General features: G+C 48.2%; 10 protein-coding genes across 10 annotated transcripts; 4 read left to right on the top strand and 6 right to left on the bottom strand.

Annotated features, from left to right (window-relative positions):
- Window positions 1–1,163: 1,163 nt before the first annotated feature.
- BHQ10_008252 (uncharacterized protein) lies at window positions 1,164–1,896 on the top strand (the record flags this gene model as incomplete). Its single annotated transcript, XM_040881037.1, has 5 exons — window positions 1,164–1,188; window positions 1,317–1,326; window positions 1,480–1,575; window positions 1,629–1,729; window positions 1,799–1,896. 5 exons carry the CDS (start codon window positions 1,164–1,166, stop codon window positions 1,894–1,896), a joined length of 330 nt encoding a protein of 109 aa, XP_040736754.1.
- Window positions 1,897–3,072: 1,176 nt separating this feature from the next.
- BHQ10_008251 (uncharacterized protein) lies at window positions 3,073–3,548 on the top strand (the record flags this gene model as incomplete). Its single annotated transcript, XM_040881036.1, has 3 exons — window positions 3,073–3,206; window positions 3,268–3,359; window positions 3,421–3,548. 3 exons carry the CDS (start codon window positions 3,073–3,075, stop codon window positions 3,546–3,548), a joined length of 354 nt encoding a protein of 117 aa, XP_040736753.1.
- A 156-nt stretch (window positions 3,549–3,704) lies between these two features.
- On the bottom strand, window positions 3,705–4,335 carry BHQ10_008250 (uncharacterized protein; the record flags this gene model as incomplete). Its single annotated transcript, XM_040881035.1, has 2 exons — window positions 3,705–4,169; window positions 4,225–4,335. 2 exons carry the CDS (start codon window positions 4,333–4,335, stop codon window positions 3,705–3,707), a joined length of 576 nt encoding a protein of 191 aa, XP_040736752.1.
- Window positions 4,336–4,578: 243 nt separating this feature from the next.
- On the top strand, window positions 4,579–5,965 carry BHQ10_008249 (uncharacterized protein; the record flags this gene model as incomplete). The annotated part of the gene is made up of 6 exons (XM_040881033.1): window positions 4,579–4,791; window positions 4,900–5,064; window positions 5,121–5,374; window positions 5,424–5,769; window positions 5,825–5,844; window positions 5,893–5,965. The coding sequence occupies 6 exons, from the start codon at window positions 4,579–4,581 to the stop codon at window positions 5,963–5,965; spliced, it is 1,071 nt and encodes a 356-aa protein (XP_040736751.1).
- Window positions 5,966–6,076: 111 nt separating this feature from the next.
- Window positions 6,077–6,595, bottom strand: BHQ10_008248 (uncharacterized protein; the record flags this gene model as incomplete). Its single annotated transcript, XM_040881032.1, has 1 exon — window positions 6,077–6,595. The coding sequence occupies one exon, from the start codon at window positions 6,593–6,595 to the stop codon at window positions 6,077–6,079; it is 519 nt and encodes a 172-aa protein (XP_040736750.1).
- Window positions 6,596–6,941: 346 nt separating this feature from the next.
- BHQ10_008247 (uncharacterized protein) lies at window positions 6,942–7,688 on the bottom strand (the record flags this gene model as incomplete). The annotated part of the gene is made up of 1 exon (XM_040881031.1): window positions 6,942–7,688. One exon carries the CDS (start codon window positions 7,686–7,688, stop codon window positions 6,942–6,944), a length of 747 nt encoding a protein of 248 aa, XP_040736749.1.
- Window positions 7,689–9,795: 2,107 nt separating this feature from the next.
- BHQ10_008246 (uncharacterized protein) lies at window positions 9,796–11,024 on the bottom strand (the record flags this gene model as incomplete). Its single annotated transcript, XM_040881030.1, has 4 exons — window positions 9,796–10,439; window positions 10,485–10,604; window positions 10,651–10,731; window positions 10,781–11,024. The coding sequence occupies 4 exons, from the start codon at window positions 11,022–11,024 to the stop codon at window positions 9,796–9,798; spliced, it is 1,089 nt and encodes a 362-aa protein (XP_040736748.1).
- A 1,747-nt stretch (window positions 11,025–12,771) lies between these two features.
- On the bottom strand, window positions 12,772–16,105 carry BHQ10_008245 (uncharacterized protein; the record flags this gene model as incomplete). The annotated part of the gene is made up of 6 exons (XM_040881029.1): window positions 12,772–12,845; window positions 12,893–15,228; window positions 15,275–15,503; window positions 15,553–15,646; window positions 15,697–15,851; window positions 15,919–16,105. 6 exons carry the CDS (start codon window positions 16,103–16,105, stop codon window positions 12,772–12,774), a joined length of 3,075 nt encoding a protein of 1,024 aa, XP_040736747.1.
- Window positions 16,106–18,382: 2,277 nt separating this feature from the next.
- On the bottom strand, window positions 18,383–19,292 carry BHQ10_008244 (uncharacterized protein; the record flags this gene model as incomplete). Its single annotated transcript, XM_040881028.1, has 3 exons — window positions 18,383–18,706; window positions 18,757–18,986; window positions 19,046–19,292. 3 exons carry the CDS (start codon window positions 19,290–19,292, stop codon window positions 18,383–18,385), a joined length of 801 nt encoding a protein of 266 aa, XP_040736746.1.
- A 3,240-nt stretch (window positions 19,293–22,532) lies between these two features.
- Window positions 22,533–24,394, top strand: BHQ10_008243 (uncharacterized protein; the record flags this gene model as incomplete). Its single annotated transcript, XM_040881027.1, has 3 exons — window positions 22,533–22,588; window positions 22,646–22,802; window positions 22,865–24,394. 3 exons carry the CDS (start codon window positions 22,533–22,535, stop codon window positions 24,392–24,394), a joined length of 1,743 nt encoding a protein of 580 aa, XP_040736745.1.
- Window positions 24,395–25,277: the final 883 nt, after the last annotated feature.

Genomic DNA, 25,277 nt, shown 5'->3' with positions numbered 1-25,277 from the left:
GCGCGGTGGGGTAATTACCGATACGAAGCACATACTGCATACATTCGTGCCAAGCATGGACGAACGCCCAATTTATCTCTATTTGCGGCCATGAAAACGAATCTGTTGGAAGTGAAATCAGCCTGTTGATTGCTGCATGTGGTGCGACTACTAATGTATGATCATCAAAGGCTACATACACCTAAAAGATATCATCTGTAAATACTAAATGGCGGGGCAGATGCGACGGAGCCCGCTCGCCGCTCTCACCGGTGGTAACGGCATAGTATCCGAGTGTATACCGCCGGTACTTGCTATGATTTTAGGGTTCGTTCCCCTGAGATGCAGCTGTGTATACTGCACACGGTAGGCCTGTAAGTAACGGGCATCGTCTAATTTGGGGGTACTCCGTACTCCGGCACTCCGGAAAAGGCGTTGTATGTGGTGGTATTAATCAGGTGGACCTTCCAGAACATGCAGCTGCGAGCCTATTTATCCGGTATACTTTCATACGTATTGGGATTACACACCTTATTTGTGTCACGTTGAATCTGGATAATTAGTAAATCTTCTTAAAGCAGCAAGAAGTAATCAGCATATCTGGGCAATCGTCAGAATATCTGCGCAGTCGATACTTTTTCTCGTAGAAGCTGCAAGAGTCGCCGAGACGGTGAGCTAGCATGAATCTAGTCGCTGTCATTGATCTCTCCTGCACTGACAACGTCGATTGAGGATGTAAGCTATATCACTAATCAGAGGGTCGGAGCAGTGTCATCCGCTTCCGGTGAAGCAGAGGAAAGAACTGCGAAAGCGGTGAACGTGGTAGCCTCAGGCATAGAATAGACACCTAAACGCTCAGGCACCAGACCTGCTTCCAGAACAGACCCCTGTCATTCCTAATCCGGTTAGTAGGGATTATTGGGCATCAGTCACGGGGTCTCGGTTAACCCTCGCTAGGGCTAACCATTCCCGGCCTAGCACCAGCCGCACCACAACGCTTTCCGTAGACTGTGCGTTGGCCGCCAGAGATCTCTTGGTTTTACCGAAGCGAGAAGAAGACGACGAACGAACGACCGACGACAACAAAACTCAACCGCAACGACACGACATTTATCTGACTTTCGCGGGTCAGCGTTGCCTTTGTTTTCTGTCTGCTCAGAGAAGAATTAATATTTTCCGTCAAGATGCCCTCGGAACAAGGTCACAGACGTGAGTTTCCCATTTGCGCTCGATTGGACATGGCGGATGAAGATGGAGATGGATCGCATCTATTGCATCTGTCGCTTTGCATCTGTCGCTTAATTGTGTTATGATGATCAATTGCTAACGTTTCACAGTCTACGTCAAGTAAGCATACCTCGAACCATCTCGATGAATCCCGCACGCGCACATAACTCTATCGAAGAATTCTCCCTCTCGACTACATTGCCTCGCTCTCCATATACTAAACACTGCACACAAACTGAACGAGAAATCTGAATGAGAATCTGACTGTTATAGGGGTCGCCACCTGAGCTACCAGCGTGGAAAGCGCAACACCAACCCCAACACAAGCTTGATCAAGATTGAGGGTGTTGATGATGTTTCCGCCGCCAAGTGAGTGATAATGTCGGGAATCAGACAAGTTACATCATGCTAAGACAGTACAGCTTCTACCTCGGAAAGAAGGTCGCTTTCGTTTACCGCGGAAAGAAGGAGGTTCAGGGCTCCAAGATCCGTGTCATCTGGGGCAAGGTGACCCGACCACACGGTACGCCATCACCTGCTATCAAAATGGAGAACACTCTAGCATCAAAACTCGTTACTGACATCGGGATAGGCAACTCCGGCGTCGTCCGCGCTCAATTCCGACACAACCTTCCTCCTCAGACTTTCGGTGCCACCGTCCGCGTCATGCTCTACCCTTCAAACATCTAAATCAGCCGTTCCGCGAGCCGGGGTGCACTGTGTTTTCTGTTTTGTGTTTGTTAATGTAATGAAGGGCGAGGCCTGTTCTGGCCACGGCATGGGCATGGGAATTCAAAAACGAGGCTCTTTTCATTCAATCTTTTCTTCGTCCTCCCTTTTGGGGCAAACCGGTTGCACAACAGATTATTCGTGATTTGATGGGAGTTGGTTTCGAGGTTTCGAAAGGCTGGGAAAAGAACAAGAGAGAACGGAAAAAGAATACATGGCATGGGCAGTCATACCAATCCTAACAGCAGAGATTAGCCAAGTCTTTGTTTGTTTGTTATAAAAACCTTTCTCTTTGTCCAGATTGAAGAGGAACAAAAAAATCAAAATATGATTTTAAAAGAATACCCATTTACAGCCATTGGATTGGTGTCAAGTTTTGTGACTTTTAATCTTGTATTGATTGGAGGTATTCGTGGTGCGTGATGGCACTTCATCTAACCTTGCTAGCAAGTATTGGAATTTGATTTCAAACAAGAGACGAATTTTGATATACAGACTCGGTGTTCATACAACATAGAATCGACATTCATTATTGGACGGGTCCAGTAACCATCAATGACCATATACTAGCAGCGCACTCAGATGAAGGGATTGTGACTTTCTCTCTTGATTGAAGACCACTATATAGAATCAGCCCTTGACTACTCAAAGTGATCGATCGCCATCGACTCTATCGAAAGCTCTCGCAACCCAGAAAATTACCTTGCATGTAATGCAATGAGACCTTGTATGGTGTTCGTGACTGGAAGATTATTCTACTTCATACTAAAACTACGTATCGCATATCTAATGTGAGAGCTAGTTTGAAGATCGGAAACCCTCGCCGGCGCCTTTAGAGGCACAAATATTTGCGTATGACTTACTCTGTACACCGCAAGGGTGATACCCAACTTCCATACTAATGAACAAAAGTCGATATTCAAACAATTCGTAGACTCTTTTAAGACCGTTGCAAGGTGAGCATTCAATTGAAGATGTGTAACCAATCATCACGGCGGTCTCCACAATTGTCTAGCTCAGACTAGTTTAAAGCCCAACTCCACATCTATCAATTCATTTGCATCATCGTCGCCATCAGACCACAACTTATTCAACAAATATTTTCCTCAAGGCAGAGACAGAGACATAGAAGACAATATGGTCGTCCCCGGTCGCCGCTCTCAACCAAATCATCGCGTTTCGCCGCCGCCCCCTCCAGAGAAATCAGACAATGCATCCGTATTATCGCAGGGCAGTACTACTCCATCGGATATATCTCCTGCTGTACCTGTGTATGTTCCTCACAACCGCCTTGCGATTATAATGAGTATGGGTGCAAACTGACGACAACAGAGAAACAATATACAAACTCCTCGCATTCACATTTGCCATGATCTGTGGTCCGCTCGCGGCTTATTTCTTGAGTGTCAAGACTTTCTTCAGCGGTATTCCATTTTTCCTCTTTCTAAAATTTTCTACTCGGCATGACGCTGACACATTTCAAAGGTAATGCTACGCTTGCCGGAGCATTGGCAGCGTTGACTGCCAATGTGGTACTGATTGCGTATGTGGTTGTAGCTTGGCAAGAGGACAAGGAGGATCAGGCAAAGAGGAGAGAGAAGAAGGGTCAGTAATCTGCCTTCTATAATTATCCAAGGGAATATTATATTGTATTTTAATGAACGATGAAATCCCATGCCATTCATATCGCACATACGTATTCCGTAGAATAACGGGGTATCTATCATAACCTACACCATTTTCTCGCTCGCTCACTCTTTTTAAGTCTCTTATGGATATTGCGGCCTCCTCCTAACAAACTCCTGCAAGTCTCCCTCTGTCACAACGCCCAACACAAACTTCCTCGTCGGGTCCGTCACAATCGCAAAATCCTGCTTCCCCAATCCCGCCGTCGAATTCACTTCCCCTTCTCTAGCCGTCATAGGCTCACCCTTGAAAAACCTCTCCAACTCTTCAAGCGGTGTATCCATTGTGATAACCGTGTACACATTTGTGCGTTTGCGATTGAATCGTTGCATGGCGGCTTTGACGGGGTCGGTTTCGGAGACTTTTCCCTCGCGTAAGAGGGTTTTGAGGCGTGGAATGCTCAGATACCCCAGTAGGGCACGTGTGCTGGAGGATATTACGGTCAAGTGGCTGTAGTCGCGCTCATAGGCGGCGAGTTGGGCGGAGGAGATAGAGTCATTAGGGGAGACGGAGAGGGCTGGAGGGGGGTCGAGGTCTTCGACGACGGCCTGTTTTAGTCAGATTCTGCTGCTATTGATATGTTCTTTGAATAAGAGGGCGTACCCCGCGGTATTTGTCGGACCAGGAATTCAGGTTCTGCGTCGAGGAGGCGGTGACTTGGTCTGTGAGATTTTCGCGGGCGAGCGTCTCGCCGACGGAAGAGTAGGTTGCCATTGTCTGTGTCGTGGTGGTGGATCGAAAATACGAAGTGGTGGTGAAAAGCGAAGATTTGAGGTTACACTTTGCCGCAAATAGCTTCGGAAACTACCCGGGCTGCCGAGTCGAGGTTAGACCCCGAAGACGTCACTCGGCCCTCAAGTCCTTCTTCACCTTCACCTCCCTCCTCTCTACTCATACTTGTAATTACCTCAATCCTCACTTGTAAAGCAGCTGAATTGAGCCAAAATCTCATTGAAAATGCCGTCCATATACCCCTCCCCCTCCACTCTCCAATCCAATTTCTCTCCCCCAAATCAACAGCGCCAACCATTCACAGCATGGAGCGCAATCGACGACATCAAACAAAAGACCGAAAACATGAGTAACAAAGCACAGGCCAAAACCGGCAAGATTGAAATGTTTTCGGGCAAGTATTATGCGGCGTGCACTTTCGGCGGGTTGCTTGCTTGTGTGAGTATACATCTAAATTGATTAGCTGTAGTCCTTTTATTTTTTCTGTAAAAGTTTTGAAATCTTGAGATGTCTTGTTTCGGTCAATTGGCCAATAACTTGATATAGGGCCTGACGCATACCGCCGTCACGCCACTGGATCTGGTCAAATGTCGACGCCAGGTTGATCCAACCCTCTACAAGGGCAACATGGAAGCATGGAGACTCATCTACCGCGCCGAAGGCATCAGAGGCGTGTTTACCGGTTGGAGCCCTACGTTTTTCGGATACTCCGTATGCCCCTCACTTTTAGTCTCTATCATGTATCGACCATGGCTAACGAAAGACAGGCGCAAGGAGCATTCAAATATGGCGGCTACGAATTCTTCAAGTCGTTCTACAGCGACCYGGTCGGCCCCGAAAAGGCCGCGCAATGGAAGACGAGTGTCTATCTCGCGGCTAGTGCGTCGGCAGAATTCTTTGCGGACATTGCTCTCTGCCCGTTTGAGGCTGTCAAGGTCCGGACGCAGACTACCATGCCGCCTTTTGCGACGGGGACGTTTGACGGAATCAACAAGATTGTCGCGAAAGAGGGTCGTGCTGGGTCTGTTTCCTCTCTGGCGTGGAGAAAAGCAGGCGCTGATGTTATACAGACTATTCAAAGGATTGTATCCCCTTTGGGGCCGTCAAATCCCTTACACAATGATGAAATTCGCCTCCTTCGAGACCATCGTCGAAATGATTTATGGCTACTTACCCGGCAAGAAAGCGGACTATAGCAAATCGTCTCAGACTGCCGTTGCGTTTACGGGTGGTTACTTGGCAGGTATTCTGTGTGCCATCGTCTCGCATCCCGCCGATGTCATGGTCAGTAAACTGAATGCGTCGCGACAGCCTGGTGAAGCGTTTGGGGCTGCTATGTCGAGGATCTATAAGGATATTGGATTTGGAGGGTTGTGGAATGGTTTGGGGGTGAGGATTGTTATGGTTGGGACTTTGGTATGCCCTTTGTTCTTTGCGAGGATAGAAGAACAGTAGCTAACGTTGAGAAAAGACTGGATTGCAGTGGATGATGTACGTTCTGCTCGTGAAATTTGACTACGGGTGAGCTGACTGGCACAGATACGACTCGTTCAAGATCTTCATGGGCCTGCCGACGACAGGGGGCCAGATTCCAGAGAAGAAAGAGAACTAATACTAATGGTAGGTCCTTAACTTGCAGCTTCAGTTCTCGTGTATTAGATCAATTATCCATAATGAATCTCCATTCCATCATCTGTTTTCTTTTCATATACATACATAGATACTATACACCATCCCGTCCCACACTATCCCTTGCCATCTGATAAACCCCCTTATAGCCCTCCACCGTTTCGGCCATCTCCTCGAGCACAATCTGCGCCACCTTCGCATTTCGATGCAATACCACACCACACGGATTCAGCACCTGCATCATCGCGCCCATCGCGCCTTCGTAGCCTGCATCAACCACGCCAGCGACAACACTCACACCAGACCTCCACAACGACGAGCGCGGAAAGACAGTGCCCATACAATTGGTAGGAATGCGGACTGTTTCATTGAAGTCGATTAGATACGTGCCCGGCTCCAGCTTGATTTTGTCATTGCTGTCCGGAGGGAATGGGATGAGGGATGTGGTTGCGGCAATTCGGTGCGTATTGTCAAAGTCTATGGTTGCCGGGGAGCTCCATGCGGAGATTTGGCGGAGGGTAAGGTCGATGCCGCAGGGTTGTTGTTGGTGGGTTTGGTGAAGGAGGTTTTGCACGATGTGGCGGGCGAGTATCTGGCGGCCGCTGAGGATCATAGTTATATATCGAGGAGTGTTCGAAGATTTGGGGTGATGAATAATTACATGTGTTGGTAGGTCAAATACGAAGAACAAGTAAATAAACAATTGTTTTGGAGCTAGCACGCTATTTTATAGATCTGGGCGTGCTTCCCGAGCTACATAATCAATTGATTGATCAGGTCAGTTGGTCTCTGCAATCTCAACCTTGTATGTACATAACTCCTGCCATATCGCTAAATCGAAGTACTAATACTTAGTTACTGGATTCCCTTGATACTTCCCAATCATCAGATTAAAGGATTGCTCGGGATCTTTTTGGCTCGTATCCCCGAAAACATGATCGATAATCCGGGGTGCATCTCTATTCGAGATCGCGTATTGCATCCGCCATATCCCCCAGTGATCTGAACTGAAAGTCTAGCGATAGCTGACCCTGGACTTGCGACAGTTCCCCGCCCATCGCATTCGGTTTCCTCTCTATCCAGCAAGTACCCAGTCCCAACTTCTGTGCCGGAACCAGGTCATGAACCAAAGCATATGCGGTATGCAAGATCTTCTCCTTCGGAACTTGGAGATCTCTTTCGCAATGTTGTACGAGATACTGAAAGTTATTTAGGTCCGGCTTGTAAGATCCGATTTCTTCGGCAATGTAGGTGGCATCGAATTTGAAACCTCCCAGCGGACCAGTAAGCGTCTTGCTGAATGATTCCTTGTCAACGTTGGACAGGATGACCAGCTTGAAATGGTTCTGAAGTTCGCGTAGCGCTGGCAGAGTATCGGGGAACGCAGGCCAGGATCCGATACTGGCCCCAAACGCTACACTCTCGTTGTCGGTGATTGTTTCTCTGAGGTCCCATTCAGAGGCCAATTCTTCGTAGACCTTGGATAATATCGATGCGTATTTCAGAGTTGGGAATGCTTCCTGAATGCGACCTTCGTGATGCTTGTAACGTTGCAAGATTGCGATCTTGTCATCTTTTAAGGGATGTTGCTTGTCTAAGCGATCAAGCAATGGTTTTAAGCCTTGGACTATTCCGCCCTCCCAGTCGACGAGAGTACCGTAGCAGTCAAACGAGAGTAAGTCGTATGTCTCCAGAGATCGTGCCATATCGATGTGTTACTTGGTCGTAGGATGGCTGTTATTCCAGCACTAGAATAATCGTTTCGTGTTTCTAGTGAAAGCTAGGTCAAGGAGATTGTAAGAGAAAAGGACATGTCCTCGCTCTCTGAGGCTTCAGCCGCTCCTCCATGACGCCAACTTGCATATCCGTAGCTAGGCAAGACATGGACGCCGACAGTAAGATTTTAATTACTACCACTTCCAGACAACAGGGAAGCGCACGCCAATGAGACTAGCCGAATAAAGACCACTGGTTGAACAAGTGTGGATTGAACTTTTTCCCACTATCCTCTCATATAAATAGACATCACCCTTTCCCTCTCATATAAATAGACATCCTGCTTCTTCCGTCATGCCTCTTGATCATGCCGCGGCCAAGACGGGACCGAACCTTTACGGTAAGAATTCTGCAAGTTGTGGCTCATTTGTGCAAAGGGGCTGGTCTGTGGGCATGGCCAACTGAGAATATGGCACGCTTCCTACTACCGAGTGTTATTGAGATTCTGCAGGAGATCAAGAAGACGCTGGACAAGGCGACGCTCAGAGCGGACAGGGACCAAGCATGCAAACAATGCAAACATCGAGTCAATTCAATAAAAAATCCTTTTAGTCATCCTTATCTTATCTCGTCTTAGCTCCATAGATAAGACTGTAACTTTCGTACGCCAATCCTCAAAAATACACTAACACCGCCCTAACAACTCATGGCGTCATCGTAATCGCATTACACGGATAGTACCTACACTGATTACAGCAACCTTAGGCGAGTCGCTGCCAGGCACGTTCTCCTTTCCACTGTTACCAACACACACGAGGCAGAAGAAAAAGAAAAGAGAATACGGACAAGAACGCCAAGATCTTAATCACGAATCTGCCCTGTAAAATAGCCAATGGGCTGGTAATGACCCTTGCACTCCGCGGAAGCCCCAGAGATAACATCATCGATTTATCGGCCGTCAGCCCACTTGCCGCAATATATACATATATATACTTCCGCCCACCCTAAGTGCACCTCCACATCTAAAGTACACCAGACCTAAGGAAAAGAGAGAAGAGAGAAGAAAATGTCTACAACACAAGAATCGAAACCTGCTGCGGCGGTAGAAGCGCCGATTGTGTCGCACGGTCGTGGCGGTAACTCACCTATCCCCTTCGTAAGAGTATGCGAACGAACGCAGTAAAACTGACAAAGAGAAAAAAAAGGACAAGGAAACATCGGCGCCGATCCAACACCCTACGTCGACGGCGAAATTGTGCGCTCAGGGCCAATGGGTGACCAGGGCGATGGTGCTTATTCTGCCGGTGTACATCTTCTCCCTCCCCCCCCTCCCCCAAAATTCCCCCTTTAAAAGAGAGAGGTTAAGACTGATAGAGGATCTTGAGGGATAGCGCGGCGGAGCAGGAAACATCGGCTCACCGCACGTCCGCCCCTCGACCCCCGGCCAGGTGCACGACAGCGTCGTGATTCCCGACAGCGCGGTTAGGGAGAGTTTGGATGGGGATTATCACATTGGCGTGAGGCCCATCCTTTCCCCCAATTTCTTTTAACTCGAAATTGATGCTAATATGTGGGGGGATATGGTAGCGCGGAGGCCAGGGAAACGTCCACCTCGACGAGAGCCATGAGCACGCCGAAAAGCACAAACATCACCACCACAAACACACAGCTAGCACCAGCAATACCGACAAAGCAGCAGAAACGCCATCGACGGGGGCGGAAGGGAAGGTGTATGAAGGATTGGCGGATAAGCTGAAGAGGAAGATATTCGGTAAATAGCCTTCCCAATAGATAAGAAGGGAGGTATGAAGATGGATGAAGATGGTATAGATAGTATTAATTATTGCTTTGTTTGTTGATATCGAGATATCCGTGTGGATTTTACGTACTCGGGCAATTGAGTTACATTGTTAATAATGGAAGAATTGTAACAACTCGTATATTCAATTCATAGATCCCATCAAGGAAATGAAAAAAAAGTAACGCCTCCAGATCCGTACCGGACCTAACCATTATGTGATATCCTGCGTTCAATTTCGTTGCAACATAAATGACATGAAAAAAAAAGTATATACCGCCGCATGTTCAGGTCAGAGATTAATCCTTGCTGAACCGTCGCTTGAACCAACTACCGCGTTTCGACTTTTTGTCGTCGTCGGCTACTTTCCGCACGGGAGCTGGCAATGGCGGGTTGAACGGTTGCGAGGACATGGATGCGCCTGCTCGGCCATTCATTTGATACGACTGTCCATGAGGCGGCGGCGGTGGTGGTCCGTTGCGATAGTCTTGTTGCTGGATTGAAGTATCTGGATTACCGCCGAAGCCATTGAATCCATAACTCTCGGCTTGTTGTTGTTGCTGCTGGTATTGTTTGTGTTGCGCGGCTTGTTGCTGTAGTCGGTCGAATGAGCTGTTTACCGAGCTTGGATCCGTAGAGTTGCCCCATTGATCGGTGTTTGCGGACCCAGAACCCGCGGTGAAGTTGTCGTTTGATCGTTGATAGGGCGAATTGGGGTAGAATTGCTGTTGCTGTTGTTGGTTGTATCCATTTCCATTGGCATAATCCGAGTTCATGCGATTATTGGCATGGCGCGGTCGTCGCTGTGCCGGGTGCGAATATCCATTTGAGCCAGATGCGCCGTGGTCGGCGTAACTGTCTGGTCGAGACATCGACGGACGTCCGTAGTTTTGGTTGTGGTCGTTGCCGCCGTAGTAGCTGGTTGGTCGACTTTGCGATGCATCTGCAATTGTTAGTCATGTTCACGTCTGTTGGACGAGCTTCTTACCCGTGACATATGACATGCGACGGCTGTGATAGCTTCCATCAATTGCAGCCTCAAACGAGCGGATAGTATCGAGGGGTCTTTCGAAACGAGGACGAGTCGGATTCGACAAATCAGGATCAGCTGACACATGTTAGCCATTGCACCAGGAGTAGGACGGAAAACATACTTATAACATTCCCAAACTGATCTTTGTGCTGAAGAGACCTCAACGATCCTAAATTCGACTTTTCCAGCGCCGCCACCATCGCTAATCATCGTCAGCCCTTATCTCCCTAGATTCTGTCATATGAGCTTACAAGGCTGAGCTTCATTCATAGCGAGCGTCGGATCAGCTTTCGTATGCAAAACTCGTTTCGCTTTCTCTTCCGGCGTTTCGTGCAGCGAAATCTTTCCCCCGTTCGAGCCGTTAGAGCGATGCGACTTTTCCGATTTGCCGCCAAAACTAATCCCTCGAGTGCGTCGTGGAGATGTCGGGGAGGAAGTTATAGGAGGAGACGGGAGAGGTTGGGCATTATTATTGTTAGCGTAACGGGTCGCCATTTTAGCTTGTTGTTTGACGCTGTCTGCGTCTGCGAGAAACAGGTTTTGAACGTGCGCTGAGCTTGCGGGTCTAGAGCTGGATTGACCGCTGTGGATAGAAGGTCGTTCTAGTCGATCACTGCCTTGGTGATTAGGTTAGTTGATGTGATTACTATGGAGAGCTGGAGTATGCGGACCCGTTGTGGAGATGCCGTTATCGAGTCTGCGATGCCGACAATTGATAGATGCTGATAGTTGATAGGAATGTATACTTTTGTAGTCTAGGCGACGTCGAGTAGTAGTGACAGCGGTGGAGTAGCGGTCCTTTAATAAGAGCTTAGCTTGATCTGGCAGCGAGCGGTAGTCTGCGCGATCTGGATGAGCGCGGTCGTTGGTCGTAGTATTCGAACAAGTAGAGCAGTCGGGTGATATCGACGAGCGAATGTAGATAAAAAATGATAATAACGAACGAAAAGATGAAGAATAGTTATATGATGATAAAGTGCAGCCTGTGGAGGGTAGATATGAAGTAAAAGAAGAAAGCGCTAAGTGGGACAGACGCAATCTTGGCTGTGGATGTTTCAGATGCTGGGCTGGCCGGCTGGCACTAGGCAGGCACAATGTCAAGGTCAAGGTCAAGGTCAATGTCACTGTCACTGTCCAATGACTGCTGTATTTCGCGCGTCAATTGATTCAATCGATTCAACTGATACAATTCCCTTTTCAGTCCAGACGACAATGAATAGAAGAGAAAAAAAGAAAGCAAAAGCCAACTCATACCGCCAGCCTACTAGCGCAGGCTGACCAAGATTCTATACGGCAGACCAAGGTACGCGCAAGCCCTCGAGCGTCCGAGTGGCTGTGGCAAGCCCGGTGCCCATCCCTGCGCCAATCATTGCAGAGTCGTCGCAATGTACCTGCACTGCGTTCACAAGCAGAGAAAATACCTGTGACGGCTCTGAAGCACTGTGCGTACGTGCGTACTACATAGTATGTATCAGTAGTAGTTCATGGCGGGAACGCCGGATGTCATTCTCTGCTGCTAATGCTCCACTTGGGTGTTCGTAAGCTGCACAATTAAATTAACTATTCAATGTCTCTACTAGACTGAGACATTGTCACGTTCGAGTAATTTTTTTCCTCGTGCAACCACCACGGACGAACTGGAAGGGAAATAAGGAAACTTGATTTATTTGTTGCATTGCGTCGCCATGTAGATCGTGTGGGTATGATTGACATAGTACGTACAGTCACTAAATAGTCTGCAGTGTAGTAAAAACGATCGATCGAAGCAAGGGGTCTCATAGTGCATACTCTAATGCGATTAACCTTCTACTACGCACTGCCAAGTATACATACTCAGTAGTAGATCGAAGGAACCCTCTCCACCGCCACGTGTGCTATACTACGTACGTTCTCGGCTATCCATGGATTGATTACATTACTATAGTAAGCATAAGAGTCCAACACGAATATATGTATTCCCAAAAAAAGACAGAAGAAGGGTATGGTATGTGGAGCAATACAAACAAGAAGAAAAAAAATTGCAAGCAGCAACAAAATCAATCTCGGCCAACGAACTAAAGGGGGAATTCTGGTAGCAGCAACAGATGTTGGAAATGAGATTACATACAGAAAAAATTAGTCTGGTAGCAAATGAGGGTATGAGGTATGAGGTAGGATAAAAAAGGTGATGGCAAGTGAGGCATCAATATCGTTACGATTCGTGACCGTAACTTCAATCGCGCGGTCTCTGTATGTTTCTGGTTTATCGAGCTGCTTCCATGTTACCGGTCAACTCCGCGACGCGAGCCTTGATTCGGGCGACTCGTGATTCGATGGCTACAATAATCAGCTCTGCACATAATGAAAGATGGAATCAGACTTACTTTCTTCACCGCTGGTATCGCCATCGTCGGCTTGACTGGTCCGGCTGTGAATCTCCTCCGGAGAAGCAGCAGCAGCTCGCTCAGCGGCATTCTTTCGGATTTGTGCCCACCGATCCTGGTATGGGCTGACACTTTCAGTACCCGCCGTGGGTGTCGGCGTGGCTACATCACGAGGAGTTTCTGCCGCCGTCACTACAGCCTCAGTCTTGGTCTCCGGGAAATGCTCTTCAACAGGTGTGATCGGGCTGTCTCCCGAAGGAACAAATGCAGGCTGATCTGCCAACGGCCCTTGATCGAACGATGAGAACTCGCGCTCTGCTGCCGCTTTCTCGTTGGTGTCAATCCGAGACAGGGCGTCGTACTCGGCATCGCGGCGAGTACGTGGAGGTCCGTAGGTCGGTGAACCGGACACTGCAGGCTCAGGTGCTGCAGCAGGAGTGGATTTGGTTGGCACAGCCTTCTTCGGTAGCTTTGATGGAGGCGAGGACGTGGCTGTCTTCTCGGACCGCGGACTTCCAGTAGGCTCTTCAGGAACAAGATTCTTCTTGATCTCATTCAAACGGCCAGTGTTATGCGACTTGTGCGTGGGCAAAGTATCTTGAGACTTGACCTTGTTCTCGAGGGCGGCACGCGCAGCTGCAACAGCTGACGGGTCAATGCCAATTTCCTTCTTGGGAGTCTCTTCCGCAACTCTTTGCTTGGTGCTGCTAAACATACCCTTGAAAGCAGAGTTCCCAACTGGCTTCTTTTTCAGCTTCTTATGTCCTTGCTCTTCCGTCGAGTTCGTTCTGGTCTCTTCGGCGCCGTTTTGTGCCTCCGGCAATGGTACCGTAGCTGCATCTGCCGCAGCATCGTTGGCAGGTTTGGCGCCGTCTTTGGGAGGAACTGGCAATGGCAAGGCTTTTTCGGTGTCGGCTGATGATGGCTTCTGCAGGTCAGAGCGACCCTCGGAAATATTCGACATTGATCGGCCATTAGCCCCCAACAAAGATGCAGGTGCACCAGTTCCGGCACGAGTGTCACTCAGATAAGCCGATCGCAGCTGGTCCTTGTCATAATGGTTGTCATAGTGTTTAGCCCACTTCATCGCCGACGAGGCCTCTGTGAACAGACCAGTGTATTGTGTCATGACAGAATTGGTCTTGGTAGAGTATGTGTCATCATTGCGAGCCCGTCGTCCATTGACTTCGCGATGTTGATCCTCCTCCTGCTCGCGCTGCTTTCTCTGCAATGCCGCAGCAGCAGCTTGGATTCGAGCGTGCTGATCGGGAGCAATGCTGGTCTTGCTAACTGGAGCGGTAGAATTGCTATTACTCGATTTATAAGGCTGATTAGAGACCGGCCCTTTGGCCGTAGACTTGCTACGGGTGATCTTCTTTCGAGTAGAAAAACCAAAGAAACGTTTCTTCTCCACGATATAAGCCCCGGCTTCCGGTTCTGGGGCAGCGCCTTTGACTTGTTCCTCCAATACCAACCACTTGGCGCCGCTGATAACAGTCTCGAGTAAAGCACACCGTCCGAAAACAGCCTTTCGCACTGCAGGCTCCTCGCCTGACAGACTGCTGATCCAAACCCACCAGAACGAGTCATCAATATCAAGAACCGTAATGCTAGCCAACTCACCTGGTTCAAGGTTTGGTTCGGTGTCCAATGTGCGTTTATGAGATTGCGAGCTCTGACCTCGCACAGTCCCAATAGGTGGTAATACTTTATCCGGAGGAAGTAGAAGCGACGAAGGGCCACGAGAAGCATTGTCGTCAGCGAATCCGGACGATAGAAAGTCGGCCCATGAAGGCGTTGTTGGACGGCCCAGATCGTTAGTACGAGACTGCGGCGCAGAGCGCAATTCTTGCGGAGATGGCCTCTCCTCTATAATATCGTCGTCGTGATCTGAATCAATCGAAGCGCCGAATCCCATATCCTCGAAACGAGACCACGAAGCATCACGAAGACTGGTTGACGTCTTGGTCGTAGAAACTGCTGATTGATTGGTCGTGGAAATCGCTTTTAATACTCGAGCACATTCGTCCGTCAACGCTTGAACGGGGTCGTCGTACTCGGAAAAGTCCTGCAGGTGCTTGTCGCTGTCGCGGTATTCGAAATTTCTAGCACGGCGCAACAAGGCGAATGGAGTTGGCGAGACTGTATCAACAATCATAACAACTTTGGTGGTCGAAAACTGTAGAAGGCTTGGAGCCTGTGGTGGGTATTCAGTGGCCTGCACCAAAGACTGAAGAGCGATTGGAAGCGCCGAAATTCCGTTAATACCACGAATCGAGTCTGGAGAAATGGAGCGCAAGTAAGCAAAGAAGAGGTGGCTCGTGGCATCGGCAGCCCTAAACAGATTAGTCGTGTACTCTGGCAGCAAAAAAGAGCACTCACAGAGCCCATGTCTTGTATGAAGCCTCAAATCCATTACCGGTATCAGTGTGCTCAAACGCCCACCAGCCTGCGTATCTAGACAGCTTCCTTCCACCTAACCCATTTGATTTTCCATGAGCGGCTATAGCGGTAAGAAGGTCAAAGAAATCGAAGATGATTTTGGTGCGAGCGTCGGAATCCACACTGATAGGAATGAATGTATTGAACGCATCGCGTGCGAGGTCAGAGTCTACAGTAGTATGTCAGCTATATCCAACTTTCGCAAGCGACCAACCTACCTTGCTCTCCAACCTTGAAGAGTTCATAAGCCTCCCAGGTGACTACTCCTCCAGGGAGTCTACTCCAGCACCATTTCACGACACTGCACAGCACCTGCACAGATTATTAGCCTTGTATTCTCCAACTTGTCAACAATATCGTACCATAGGCTCGGTCAACCGCAGCTCTTGCATGAGCGCATCGCCCTGAAGTGGGGTCCCTTTTTGTTCTGCATTGAAATAGTTTCGAATAAACGTTCGCGCAGCGCTAGGATCGGAGCTCGGACGGAAAGGAAGTAGAAGGAATGGAATATCGAGACCTAAATGCAAGAAAGTGAGTCAGTCTCAATATACAAATCTCCGAAAATCATTTTTCGTGATATCTACCTCGAGATTTCAGTTCATGTGTACACCCCCTCAGCAACTCCTGCACCTCTTCCGGCGCAACCTCAGTGCGCTGATATGCGTCTGTCCATTTTGGTTTGGCCGGGACCTGTTCCGCGGCCGATTGTTTTGCGGCCTTTTTGCTGGCGCTGGAGTCCTTGCTCCGGAAGACTCGTGAGAAAAAGGGCATGCTCGATTGTTCGCTCGATCGTCGGTACGTCGGTTTAATTGCGATGGTATTCAAAGCGACAATCGAGGAAGAAGGCGCATGCCAAACTTCCCCGAGCGAGGTTTGTGTATTTAGGTTGGGCTGATCGATGAGGGACTGATGTCAATGGCCCGTCACGGCCAATGGGATGCTTAGAAACGAAGTTAAGATCAATGGAATGAAACGAGTAGAGAATGTATGGATAAGAATTTGCGAGTGCTGTAGACAGTGGACACCGAATGTCAAAAGATATAGAAGTTGATCATGTAATTGCAACGAACGCAACGGCCCAAGACTGGGGCACAGCTAAGGGTACAAAATAAACAAGAACATGAAAGCGCGAGGCAACGAAAGGCAGGACGAAGCCGACAAGACCGAGGATATTTGCAGGACAGGACAGAACAAATCGAAGCGAAAAAAGGGACTTACCAACAATCTGTCGTCGTGAATGCTCGTTAGTTCGGTTGTTAAGAAGTTTTTGGGCCTTCAGGGGCTAAGATAGAGTAGTCGAGGCGGAAGGCGCGCTTTACTGGAAGGAGGTGGAGAGCTTCCCGGCTAGACCAACAACCGGCTTAGCTGGCCCATTTAATTTTATTTGGCGGGTCTCTTGTTCCTCGACTTTCACGAATACTTGAGTAATGATACATAGTAAACGATTAGGGACTAAGAACTGAAGAGGTGTCAGACAATGGCATTCACTCCGCTGTCGCGACAATTGACGGGTCTTATTGGCAATTTGCTCAAGCGATTGGACCACAAACTGTGACACGTCGAGGGGTCGACAACACTAACAATCACTAACAGAAAACTGACATTTAACTTGATGCGGAGTAGTCCAGTAGATTGGCCGTGCTAGACTGCTACTTATCGATTCGTAGATTCCTGATTTCACGATACATATGCAAGGAGTCGAGGACATTACCTGGTTTCGAACACTCTAGACAGAGACACCGACTATGAATACGTATATATTGTCTTGTCACTTATTGACGAGTCTCACGATCTATTGACGTAGACCATAATATGAAGAGAGGATAATGACAGTCTCTGTGTAACAAACACGTATTCAGTCATTAACTCGGTGAATCATGCCCCGTATTGGTGGTAATGGCCATACGCCAATCCGGTAAATTATACAATGCCGGCCCCTGACTAAAACCTCCTCGACATGCGATTAACGCTCTCTGATTGGCGGGAGCTCGTAGCACGGCTCACAATACCAAGCCGGCGTCTGATGGAGACTTCCTCATTGAGCATAGCGTGGAGCATCTTTAATTTTGTTGTCTCCATTTCTGCTTTCTTCTTTCTTTCTTCGTCTCATAAAGAGTCCATACGTCGTACTCGGTGGTTTGAACGTTGCCATTGTGAAACCAACTGAACCATCGGACATCGTGACTCTGGGTGATATACTCATACTAGTCTATCAGATTTTGTAGGGCTGATGGGCTAAATAAGGGTGACATCTTTCGGGTCTGTGACGGAGTGCGTACTCTTTATTCCGTGCAATCTATGATAGTCGAACTATTAATCTAGTTACACTGTATGGCATATAGCATATAGTGGGCATGTTATTGGTTCCTGCATGTAACATGTCTAGCATCAGCCTCATTCGAGAACTCCTGCTCCAAGCTTGCTTGATTTAGATGAGGTCTAGATCCGGGTGGCTTACAACATGTCCATAGTGAGACAATATCACAAAGCACTTTTTGGTCTTTGACGTTCCCAGTTTCTCGTGTAAACCTGTCGGTTGGTGCGGAGAATAGTATTGTATTCTGCGCCCTTGCCCGAATGCGCCGGACAGCTCGTGATAGTTATGCTTGTTCCGTTTGATTGGGTATGAAGGCCATGTGCACGTATTTGGTGGTAGATCGCATCTCCATCGGCGGAGAGTTCGAGTAGACTGAATGGTTTGTTCATCGTCGGGTTGGGATTGAGGTGCGACATGAGATTTAGACTGTGTGATATTATCTAGAAGAAAAGAAAGTTCGTGGATTTCTTAGTAAGTAGCCACCGCTAGACAATGATAGGCGGGGTCTCGTCAAAGCTTGACTTAATCGCTGAACCAATTCTCTACGGTATTTTTGCAGCATATGCCTAAATTTAGGATTAGGGCTAGGGGTGATCAGGAATGATATGTATGGTCTGTATCCTAATTATTCAAGTCCTAGGCTGCCAAAGACGTGCCTTTTTGATCCACAGACAAATCTTTGATTTTAGTCCCCGACCAACGCATGCCATCAACAACAGGATACCCATCTCCTACTGAATCGCCGCATCGTCCGGACAAGCCTGAGCCGCAAGATTGATGACCTGCTGCGCAACTCGCTTATTGTCATCTGCAAGACGATGCGTCATAGCAAGCCGGTAGCAGAGCTTCTTGTTCCGGGCTCGGTTTCCAGTCCGTTCCCAACACCTGATTCGCCATAGACGCGGTCTGGCCTGCATATATGCGCCATCCGCGTACTGCGTCCTATCATGAGACGCGCTCTGTTGCATGACTTTGATCGTGCCCTGCTTTTCATTATTGTTCAGCTGGAAAAACAGCTCCGTAATCTTATCCGTAAATGGTTTTCCGCCTGCAGCCTTGACGCGAGACCAGACATGGCTTTTTAGAGTCTGTGAAGCTGTATGACCGCTCCACACCAGACATCGGAGCTTTTGATCATGTCGCCTTCTAGGTAATGTCTTTTGCCGAGCTCCTTCTGACGCTTGATATCGTCGAGAGGTTCTTGGGGATCTGGTATGCGCTCTTGCTTGATTACTGTCGACTCGTCATTTGCAATCTCTGCCTTGACCTTGCTGTCGATTTCGAAGTTTTTGGAAGAACGAAGATGCTTCCGGCATGGTGCAAGAAGGCGTTCCTCTACGATAAGTTATGTGAGTAGTATATGTCTTACACTTGCTTCATAAGTCTCAACTTACTGTCCAAGAACTTCGGCGTCAAAGTCCCCACAAACCAGACGTATTGTGAAGTGTGACTGTATGCTTGGCCGTAGCTGTAAACTTTGAACTCCCCATATCCGCCTTTGCGAGGGCCTGTGCATCGGTCCAAATCCCGCCTTAGAATCATAATCTCGAACTGTCTCTTGGATGGCGCAGAGTCATCGGTGATATCAATCGACCGCATCATTACACATCCCTTGTACTGGGTAATCACGTCCTGAATCATTGTCACAACGGGCACCTGGCTAGGTATGGAGAGGACTTAGAGGGACTGAAATCCCTTGACACTGAAGCGGATGACTTCGTTGCCTTTCAACATGACTGTCTTGGCTTCGGTGGAAACAACGGTTTGCTGTTTTTCTTCGTCCCATGTTGAATTCTACGCTGGCCATCTGCACAGAATCTCCTGGTAGATCTAGTCCCGAATTTCCGCCGGGAAATCTAGAAGACGGAATGGATTCTCCATGTCAACTCGATGTTCAAGGTAAATTGTAGCAGAATGATTTTCTGGACTGTCTAAAAAGTTCAGAAAGAGATGAAGATGTTCACACTCAGGTAGAACTGAGTAAGGTTGTTGATGGGTAAGTGACTTGAATTGGGAACGGTCAAACCTTGAAAGATGATATGTACCTATCAGCCACGTGGCTGGTGATTTTCGACATGGCATTGAAAGCGGTAAATTGTTGCAGAGTGAAGCACCGATACCGATTTAGTGTATTTTACCGTTGACGGGTCATATTTGAAGCATTTTATTAGATTACACGTCCGATTTCAGTATCCAATCACTGTGAGGTATTGAGTATTCAATTCGAGATTGTTCACGGTACAAGAAGGAGATCAGGTTGATCAAATGGCCTTCAAAAAGGGATTTAAAAACCATCGAATTCCCCGGACAGCGGTGGTTAATGCCATACAATTTAGTACCAGACACATTCCATTTTGATCACTTTGGTCGTTCATACTTCGCTTATCCAAATCCGTTACCCACCTCCAGAGTCTCTATACAAATAGCCTCGTTTTTTGATGAATACAACCTCATGGGAAGATAAAAGAAAGTCTAATAATATCTCGGTGTCCAAGAATAGATTGTGGAGTGAAGATGTGATGTGATGAAGATTGTACATACATAAGTAGCATTTCAACGTTAGTTCCTGTGCGAATACGGAGTAGAGTCTATATCAAGTCCAAATGTTGCTCGACATCGTAGCCAATGAGAAATCATTAGTTGTGAACTCTGTGCTACTCGGCTAATTGGTACTAGTGCTTATCAATGGCTCTTTTTTGAGGGTCTTTACTACCTAGTATGAATGATGGAGGCTTGAATGCAAAGTCTTCAGTGGTCCAGATGTCCAGTGCGGGATATATTTATATAGATCATGAAATTGAATCAAGCCTGGCGTCACTTTACGAAAGTAGCGTTTCTTTGCCCGATAGTTAGTGTCTACCAAAGGCTTTTCAATAATTGAACACAAAATGAAGATCGGGATGATAAATTTCTTGCAAGTTCTGTTGGGCATTGACATGGAATCAAAATAAAGCACGATAGTGACGATGTTTACCATGGATGTAGGGGCCCACTGATGGCCATTAAGCCGTGCTACTTACATAATCGACTTAGTAAACCCACCCAAGATCAGATGTTTCGAAACAAATATGATCATCTCGTCTGATCATATCAATCAGTCAATATGCCCATCTTGACGTGCAAATGATTCGTCAAAGAAGCACATTAAACTCGATATAAATAGTAACAAGCTGCAGGTTAGCCGCGGTTGGGGAGGTGAATGGTCAACTAAAGCAAGCTAGCGAAGCCATATGCAGTGTGAAATGTGTTTCGGCGAGGCCCTTGTTGCATATTCCGTAAAATGCGCCAATCAGCACGGCGAGATGAGGCGAGTCTCGTCTAAAGTGGCTTGAATCACTATTCCGTTATGGGACTAGAGGCTGAACGATTAAACAGCCGCCTATCGTCGAAGGCCTTGGGTGTAACTTGTTCCTGCGAAGGCACCAACACAGTCAGATTAATGAGTAAACGAGTGGATGTAGTACGCAGAATCCTGTGCCATGGTAAGGTAGAAGGAGAATTGTCTTTTATGCCATTTTGTGGACGAGAAGGATCGTGGAGGTGGGATGTTTCTAAAATTGTCGTATAAAGGCCAGATCCGATAGATGGATGTCCCGTAGGATCATCGATATGTATGCGATGCGATGAGTAAAGAAGACGGAAAAGCACTGGACCACATGATAGATGACACGTGCACTAGCATCACTAGTATAGCAACGGACTGGTACATAGCGCGGTGACAAGGTTGAAGTGAAGAAGATGCAAGAAAGAACCCGATGTAGAAGTTGCTTTATTCTGGCAGCCAAAGAGTACTAACCTTTCGGGGCTAGTGCCGGCTTTAGTCATTCATCATGCTAGCCGTATATGAACTAGTGTCACAGCTTCCGCTATATATCGCTCTGATTGGCTGTTAACTGTAACAGACCCACAGACAGCAACCCCCTTCCTTCCAAATTGCACGAAGCGCTCCTCCACCTGGCACCTGCCTTCCCTCCCGCCGTTTCTTTTCTTTTCTATCTTTAGAACCTCGATGCATTAAACTCCATCCACCCCGAAAAATATCCCCGTGCTTTGCATCTCCATCACGTTCTACTCGTCCATTATCTGTCGCTATTATTACTACGTCCGCCGTAGTAATACATAGTATACACTCCTTACTAAGTTGGCACAGCTCTGTGAGCTTGCCATCTACCAGCCTTGGGCCACTCAGGTCGTCGCGTTGCTAGCTTACTTGCTCGCTTGCCCCAAGCGCTCTTCTTTCTTGACGAACCGCACCTCTTCTTTCACATTCCGATCCCAGATAGATCGCCGACTTCCCAGATTTGCGCCGCGCTTTGCTTCGCACAGTATAGTGCTAGTACTTACTAAGTTACATACTTAGACTTTGTACCCTACGCCATACTACCATCCACCCACTTMCCCGCAAGCCACGAACGACAGACCACGCCCCGACCTCCCTCGAGCCCATCGCATTTTGATCTTGGTCGCCATTATCCACCGACGACCCGAAGACCCTTGAGAGTATTTCCGGTTTTCCACTGCCTGTACCTTGGGTCTCTCCTCTACTCGTGTTGCTACAGCATCTGCATTGCCGACCTTGATCAGACCGTTTTCAAGTCTTCATCAGCCCGATAGATATACTTTCATCTTCATCTCTTTGTGCAGTGACCTGGCAACCTTGGAGGTTGATTCTTGGTTCTTTGTCACCGCCACAGCCTTGAAATCGCGTCTTCAAATACCGCATCGCGCATGTCCAGTTCGCGGTTCCTGATTACGTTCTTCACACTCAATCGCAACACGCTACCATCAGTTATAAGTTGATAATTCGCGCGCAAATTCTGGACTGATAACTATTTACGCTACTTTCATTCCAACCTCCATTGACCGGAGTCTCCCATCACGATGGGTCGGAGGAAGATTGAAATCAAGGCCATTAAAGATGACCGCAATCGTTCTGTGTAAGGATATATGCTCTGCTAAGATGCGCATGATTCTAACAATTTTACTTGGAATAGAACGTTTCTCAAGCGAAAAGGCGGCTTGTTCAAAAAGGCGCATGAATTATCCGTACTATGCTCGGTCGATGTCGCCGTCATCATATTTGGCCACAACAAAAAGTTATATGAGTTTTCATCGGGCGATATTGGGGAAACCTTAGGCCGGTATCAATACGTACGTACTTGTTGAGTCTCTCTTCTGCTGATGTCCGTAATTGACAATTTGTTTGCGAATAGTGGGGTCCGCCGCATGAACACAAAGGTCCAAATGATTTTTCCGGCAGGGGTGGTGATGATGACGAGGAGGAAGTCGACGAAGATATGATCGCGGAAGAAATGGGTGCCGCAACTCAGAATATCATTCCCCGTCAGCTTCAGAATCAACCTGGGTATCAACACATGAACCATGCACCATCTGCATCTCCTCCAATTCACAATGGAATCGCATTTGCTCCCCGTCATGGAACGCCGCAACCGCAAAACTCTTCTCGGCCTTCTTCGCGAAATCACGTTCGTCAGATGAGCACACAATACGGTGGGCAGGGGCAAGCACATGCAACCCCTCCACCCCCTGCAAATCCCAATGGGTACGCATACATGGCAAACCCGTCAATGTACAACCCCAACTCAAATCCAGAGATGAATGGTCGACCCCCGCAACAAGGCCAATACCACCATTTTGCTCACCCCTCACATCCTGGCACTTCGCAAGCTCAATCTCTACCACAGCAACATCAGCCACCTCACCTGAACGTGCCTACACATCAACATCAACCGATGCACCATTCGTATATGCAAGATCAGGGACGACACTCCTTGCCTCCTTCGATGCCGCCTGATACCCAGCAGTATCAATTCCGGCCAACATTGGCGCTTCCGGACCCAACCGGGGCACAACAAGCCGGGGATATAAAGGGTGAAGGAGGCTCGTCGCCGAAGTCCAAATCGCGGAGCATTTTCACACCAATCGATGACCAAACGTCAGTATTTTCTCGTCATTTGTTCGGTAGAGCGCCTTTGCGCGAATCTCCGCAACGGGACACGTCTCTCAAACAGGAGTCAAAGCCGACAGGACCAGTGAGCCAAACTCTTCCCCTTCTACGAGGGGCACCACCACCGCCACCGCCAAACCGAGCAGCGACCGAACCTCAAAGATCGCAATCGACACCATCTCTCAGCGATTCACAACAGCCATCACGACCCAAACCGCGACTCAAGGTACAAATCCCAAGCGACCACTCAGACAGCGGCAGTGCGACGGGCGAATCGTCGCCTCGTGATTCGACAGGCAAAACAGCTTCAACTTCAGCGAAGAAATCTTCCGAAAATGGAGGTGCGCAGGGCCTCGTACAACTACCGCCACCCCCGCCATCTCCAGGCGCTGGCGGGCCTATTCTTAGTGCTGGTGCGCAGGGCCCACCTAATCCGTTCGCTCGTCCAGCTCCGCCTGGTTCAAATGCGCAGAACGGTGTTGGGTACGGCGGCAGTAGTAGCAGCAGCAGCAATCAGAACATGGAAACGCCGATTTCGGCACTACCTAGTCGATTTGTTTCGGATGCTCTTCTTCCTTCTCCTTCGAGCTTCTTTCCTGAGTGGGGTTTCGGCAGGACCGGCCCAGATACAAGTATGCTACCGAGTCCGTTACCTTTTACTCCTGCAGTGCAGACCGGACCCGGTTTTGCGCGCGACGAGGAAGCCGAGAAGAAGCGGAAAAATTCTGACGAGGGAGGGCCTGCAGATGCAGGTGGCAAGAAATTGAAGACATGACCATAGAATTTGCATCTATCGTTCAGGTGTACCTCTATCTTTTCAGATGACACCTTATTTTCAGTTGACATTGTTTTGATGACCAGAAACAGCATGTACTCTCTTTAGCCCTTTGCATTGTGTGCCCTGGTGTCATATATACCCATGATCGTCTGTTTCTATCCACCCGTTATACTGTCTTATCTACTTCATTTCTCCTCATGTCATTCTAAAATACTAGGAGCAATCTATAAAATCGAATTGGTTGACCTGATTTGTTGTTTCTCTCCCAACTGTCTTTTATTTTACCTTTTTTTTTTAAAAAAAAACTTTCTGGACAAGTTTGCAGATCTGCACGCCTAGCCTTGGACAGTTGGCAATGCCATAGCGAACGATGAGAGGCAAGATCAGCAGAACCCAGAGGGTCTTGATACAACCTCAACCCCTCTCCTTATCTTGATCCCTCCAATCTCTTATCAGAGGAACTCGATACAGAAAGAAAGGAAAGAACACCGAGGAATAGGGGGTATCGCCATCCCTGTCCCCTGTTCTATCCTGTCCTGCTTTGCCCTGACCTAGGAACTCCGATTCTCCACCCACAATCTAGAAGTGGATGGACGGATGGATGGAGAACGAAAAGAGAGCAAGGAAGAGAAGGCCGAATCAGAGCCTGCGCGCAGTGTGAACAATGCGCGACGGACAGCTCAAGGATCGGGCTAAAAACCCGAAGGTTACCTACCTAGCTAGGTACGGAGTAGTTGTCCCCGAAAATGCAGCAATTGACGGTTGCCCGTTTTGGCCAAGTCTCCCGCCGCTTTTATCCCTCGCCAAAATGTCAGCTCTCGTAATGCTCGCGATGACTTCCTCGCGACTTCATTGGAACTTCATTCGGTAGGGATGGTAT

This window comes from Talaromyces amestolkiae (assembly GCF_001896365.1).
Source record: "Talaromyces amestolkiae strain CIB chromosome Unknown scaffold18.1, whole genome shotgun sequence".
NCBI classification, from domain to species: domain Eukaryota; kingdom Fungi; phylum Ascomycota; class Eurotiomycetes; order Eurotiales; family Trichocomaceae; genus Talaromyces; species Talaromyces amestolkiae.
Note: the sequence above shows the minus strand (reverse complement) of the source record. Positions and strands in the feature narration are given on the sequence as shown.